The 6,000-nt window shown below is 38.0% G+C and overlaps 1 protein-coding gene across 1 annotated transcript in view; it reads right to left on the bottom strand.

Moving 5' to 3' along the window:
- Window positions 1-4,057: 4,057 nt before the first annotated feature.
- The window catches only part of Brinp1 (BMP/retinoic acid inducible neural specific 1), a 136,566-nt gene continuing 134,623 nt past the window's right edge, over window positions 4,058-6,000 (bottom strand). Inside the window, exon 7 of the mRNA XM_035438960.1 lies at window positions 4,058-5,195. Coding sequence (XP_035294851.1) covers window positions 4,058-5,195 — 1,138 coding nt within the window. The remainder of the gene's footprint in view (window positions 5,196-6,000) is intronic.

The following is a 6,000-nucleotide window of genomic DNA, read 5'->3' as shown; positions in this document are numbered from 1 at the left end:
ATTGGATAGGTAATTAGCATATGTGACCTTTAATTTTGAGATAATGAAAAGGGCACCAAGCTCACAGTCAGTGACCAAAACTGATGAAATAACTTTTTGAATAATTCCTTTTTGCTAAAGTTTGAAATATTTTAAAACATTCATTTAGTATTAAGCATCTTCTTTTTTATATGTTTAATTTCCTGTTTATTCTTCTTAATAAAGTGGCAATTTTAATCTTTGAATACTCTTGACAACCATTAACAATGCAACATCTATTTTATTTTACTGTTTTTCTAGCATATCTTTACTCATTCTTTTATCTTTAACATTTATTTATGTTTATATTTTAACCAGAAACTTGTAACCTGACAAACTGTTTTTTAATATATTAATTTTATCCAATTATAGTTATTGTGATTATCTGGACAAAAAGTTTTTGTTGCTATGTGTTTATGCATCTGGGTATTTTACTTTTCTCCTTCATGGCCTTCCTTCTTAATATTTGCTTTCCTCCTATGTTTCTTAGAAAGTGATATGTTCTGTTTCTACTCCATTAGGAGTTAGTCACTCCTCCCCCCTCTGATGCTGCAATATCATTTATTATTTGATCATTTATCACCATCTGGTGGATCCGAATTTTTTTATGATCATTTTTTCTCATAGAACTGTGAATAGATTAAATTCTTTATCATTAAGATAATTTTGTTTTAGTTTAGACAACCCAAGAAGGAAGTACATATCAGAAATTATGTTTTTGCACTAGAATAACCTCAAGTCTCATTGTTACTGTGTTCATTAGTTTTGCATACCAACATTACTCTCACATTGAAAGATATAGTCTCTGGGTAACTGTAATTTTAATCTCTGAAGAGAGCCTTACTGTTAGTGCAACTCTCTCCTTTCCTCTACTTTAAAGAGGTCATATATACCATGGTCTAGAATTTTCCAATGATTTTACTTGATAGCTAATTAATGGCTGTCTGTGGTTTCCATGGTGATGACATGCTTTACTGCCAAACCTTATCCAAATGGGCATTCTGTTCACTCTTCTGTCTTAGCATCAGCATATTAATCAGAGACTGTAGGTCTTCAGTTGCTGCATCAAATTGGTAAGAATCTAATTGAATTAAAATCCCACTCAAAGGCTTCAGGATTCTCTTCCTCAGGGTTAGAGGCAATCTTTGTAGTTTAAAGGGCTCAGAGTGAGACTGAAGCAAGAGACAATGGAATGCTACCAGATTTTTGTGTTCCATAGGTGCTAAGTATTTTTCTCTCACTGTAGATTATATTTTAGTGATTTTTCTTCTTGAAAATTCATATATTTCCATGATTTTCAAACACCATAAATGGTATACATTTTCAAAATGAAATGACTGACTCAGTATTCCAAGGTAAAGGTGGAGTGACTTTTCTCACACATATATTTGGTAAAGACTGATGAGGACTTTAGATTGAAGTTCTTAATATTGTGATAAGGATGAGGCAGCACTTCATGAAGATGAAGACTGCCTAGCAACCTTCCAAGTTCTTCACCTTGCAAGAAGACTTCAGTTAGGAGTTATGGGGAAGTCCTTGGAAGTTGGAGATAAGGGAGAAAAGAAAATGAACCAAAGTTAATCTGTCTGAAAAAGTTGTTTAGGTCATTATGATTGTGAATGTTTGTTTCTATTTATCCTATATAACCAACATTCTCACTCCTCCAAACAGTTATTTCCATTTAGAAATGAAACATTTCAAAGTTGTTGTTATAGCTAGTCCCTAATGTTTCTTATAAGCTCTGTTTTATATACTTGCTTTTTTGTTTTGTTTTGTTTGTTTTTACCTTTTCTCTGGTCATCATTTTCTTTTTGAATTGTTAAGTTCTAGCCATTTTTCAATACTGACAATGAGCCTGTCTCTTCTACAGAGCACCCCTTTTTCATACTGCCCAATAAATTATAGTTTCATCAGGGCTCTTCTCAATATGCCCAACTTTACAACAACACTCATCTTGGTTAACATATCTGTCTTCTTAATTACTATTTGAATGGCATAAAACCTGGGCCATTTCTTTTCAATATTTATATTTTTGACATTTTCCATCCATTTCCTAGTTGCTTAAAAATTTATGACTTCCTGAACTGCTTATGCTCTGGGGATATTCTGTAATATGACTCCCATAAAGGATGTCAAATCTAAATGACCACTGACACTTTCAAAAGCTGAGGTCCTAAAACCTATGCAAGCATGTTGTAGTCAGCTAAAATGTAAATGCATGTGATTCATACTAAAAATGAGAATATCAAAATTTTAATTTACAGTTTTATGAAAAAACATTTTTTTGTCCTCACTCAGTTTAAAAAGCCAAGAAATTCTCCTTTTGTACAGTGAAACACTACTTTTCACTTTAAAGTATCATTGATGGGGTTCATATGGTTTCCTGGTGACATCTAGGCTGTAGAAAAAACATGAAAGACAAATGCATGTAATAGAACTGAAGCCTGTGTGTGCTGGGGTCAAGAATGTGCAGAGTATGAAATGATACCTAATCATTAGATAGCTTTTATAACTGAATTGGGAATTATTCCTTCCCTTTGGTGAAAACCGTATTCAAGGAAAGTGGAAAATAGAGACAAGCAGTTTCCTGTGTAGGCAAGCAATCAGTGAACAGTGATGTTAGACCAGAATACTTCTATTTTCTACTGTACACTTCCATGATTCTGCATTTCACTCCCAATGCACAAATGACTATCTAGATTGCAGACAAGTACCTCTTGCAAATACCACTTAGTGAAAAAAACAAATTCTGATCTCCTAAGACTAATAAGCAATGTCTGCCCAAATCTTCTGCAGAAGTGTCTTGAGAAGAGCCTTCATCTTTCTGTCTATCAGTTTAGTAAACCCAAGTCCCTTTTAAAAATGGCAGTGTTTATACTGTGCATACATGTGTGGTAGGCAGTGGATTCCTGTGCACTTGTGCTCATTTGTATTATAAATGAATCCAACAGTAATTAAAAAGTACTTGGGAAGCCTTTGTACTCTAATAGAGTACTAAAACTTACAATATTATTATTGTTATTACTTGGTCATTGGCTACTCTCAAATTCAAACCATCCTTAATAGGGAAAACATTTCTGAGTAATATGGTATTATATTTCTTTTTGGAGAAATTAGCTGGAAATTTTTTTATAGAAGCAGAACAACTATCAAACACAATCTGGGTACAGAAATCTTTTACCTTTCGTAAAATTTTTTAAGGCAGAATGCACCAAGTGTAGAAAGTGCTTATAAAGAATGTGTGACTGCAAGGGAACCAGAAGCTTGGATTCAAACCTGTATCAGGGCAGTTATTACGGCTGTATTCATGAAAATGATGTTTCCCTTTGACCCTAACTTTTAAACTAAGGGCTTTGAGAAGCAAGTATCTAATATTATTCACAGTTCCATAATTGTGTCAGTTTATGTTGTCCCAGCCCCACCTATTAGGCAGCTTTCATTAGCTTCCATTTATTTAGAAGTAAAGTAGCCGAATGGGTAAGACTGAAGTGCTTTTGCATCCCCCAACCCCATCAAAGCATCAAAAGAAGCACAAAGAATTAAGCATAAAGAGGGAAGAAATCTTAGCCGAAGAAATATCTTCTTTATCTACGTCCATTTCCTCCCACAAGGAAACATGGCAGTGTCAGAGGTACATTACATATATCTCTTTCTTTCTCTTTTAGTGTTTAATCTTAGCACCTGCACAGCAGAGGTCTTTACAATTCATTGCATATGCTCTCCCCTTCTCCCCCCATCCACACAGCACCTGAGTCCCAAGAATCCACCACCTCAAAGCTCCACAAAAGTCCGAGACCCTTCTTCATGACATTATATAGTAGTAACAGACATGCCCCACAGTTTTATACAGTTGCTAGAACACTTTAGTTTCCAACAAATAAAGATTTTTTCCTCCTTTCTTTTGAATATTAATTACATTTTACAAATTATGTGTGTATGTGTGTGTGTGTGTCTCTGTGTGTTTTCTTTTGTTTTGCTTTGTGTTATTCTGTTGTATGTGTACAACAGAAAGGGAAAGTCCACGGCAAAGGGTCCCGGGTTAGCAGAGTTTGGCTGTCATCTGGTCAGACTGTTTGAGGATCTCAGTGTTGTAGAGGTCCAAGGCATGGTTCACCCTGATAATCTCACTGTTAGTCAGCTTCAGGCGGTGCTTCAACATACAGGAAAACAAGTCCAGCTGGGGTTTTCCTGGGGCCACAGGAGGGGCCAGGCGATTAATTCGGTCCCGAATGTCCAACATGAGGAGCATCACGGATGAAGAGGAATAGAACTGACCACCCTGTGTGTAGGACTGATTCACTTGCTGCACAGCACTTCGAAGGAGGTCAGCATTGAACCTCAGGCTGTACCCGAACACCTGCACATCGGATATCTTAATGTAGAATTGCCTCTTGGAGGGATCTGACAGGTCCACAGGGCCTTGGCCGGTGTCATTACGTAGGGTGGGTAGCCGAGTCCGACTACGCAGGTAAATATGGACAGTCTCGAAAAAAGTTTTCCATCGATTACCCAGCAAGAGAGTCCAGTTGTAGCATTGACTGTTTTGCAGACGGATCTTCTCCCAACGTGGATAGCCAAATTCCCCAAACGGCATGTTCCAGCCCTCTGAATGGCTGCCACTGAAAGGATTGACATAGACAAAGAACATGGGGTCCAGGCTGCTGTTTCGCATCTGGCAGATTCGCATGGACATGCCAATCACCATGTGGATGAAGTCCATGCGATTTTTGTTGCTCTTGAGAGTGAGTGACATGCGCTTGCGCCACCGAGGGTCAAAGAATGTATCCAGACGAATCTCATTGCTGATAAAGGTAGTGTGAACATAGAGGCGCGAGTCCATCTTCTGCAACAAGTATTTCAGTTCCAAGTCCTGGAAATCCAGGTCGGTTTCAAAGCTGATGAACTGCTCACTCCGCTCAGAGTCCACGTTCTGTGGTTCGCAGCGGCCTCTGTACAGCTTGTAGCCCTTATTGCATGAGCCACAGAGGGAGATGTTTGCCAGGCTGCACATGGCACAGCTGTTGTTCCCACCTATGATGCATGGGATGGGGCGCTGGCACAGTGTGGTACTACCATGGCACACACAACTCCTCTGGCTCTCCAGGAAGGTTCCCCAGAACCCGTTCTCATTGCAGTAGAGAAGTGACTGGACCCTTGCAAGCCACTGCTGAATTGTCCTGGGAAAAAAGAAGGAAAATGGAGGTTAGCCTACCAAGGATGGGGTTGTGAAGTGCAATACACAACTGACCATGCAATTTGGAGCCTCCCAAAGAATGAAAGGGGGATTAGAGGGATGATTTAGTTGGTAAAAATGCTTGCCCTTCAAGTATGAGGAACTAAGTTTAATCCCAAGTATCCAGGCAAAACGCTGGATAGAGTGGCCAAAATTTGGGAAGGTGAAGATAGGAGGATCCCTGAGACTCACTTGCCAGCTAATCTAGCCTAATTGGAGAGACCTATGACCCAGTGATATACACTCACAAAACAAAGTTGATGGCTGAAGAACAATGTCCAAATTTGACCTCTAACTTCCACATGTTTATACACTCATGTGCAGGTAAACCCAACTATAGTCACACCAACGCAAATGTGAAAACACACACACACACTACACACAGAAACAAATAAGCAAATCAACTATAAGAGAATGTAATGTGAATATGTAGTGATAAATACATGGTTATCATGCATAATATCATAAAGCAGTTGTATCACTCTGGCCTTTACACTTTTAATGTTCTCTGTGGACCTTTTAAAAAAGGAGGGGCTAGACTGCATTTGGGGTATCCACCCATTCCATTATATAATAGTTACTATAAAATTTGCTTGAGGAAACACAGTGTCTAAACATGAAAATGCTTTCTGGATGAGAACAAAATCATGAATCCTCCCCATGGGAAATATTTAAGGGTCATTATTTTTTATACAAACATCAGAGAATTTAATGTTCTCCACACCTTTCTCTGATGAGGTTATTTGATA

This window comes from Cricetulus griseus, chromosome 2 (genome assembly GCF_003668045.3).
Source record: "Cricetulus griseus strain 17A/GY chromosome 2, alternate assembly CriGri-PICRH-1.0, whole genome shotgun sequence".
Lineage (NCBI taxonomy): Eukaryota > Metazoa > Chordata > Mammalia > Rodentia > Cricetidae > Cricetulus > Cricetulus griseus.
Note: the sequence above shows the minus strand (reverse complement) of the source record. Positions and strands in the feature narration are given on the sequence as shown.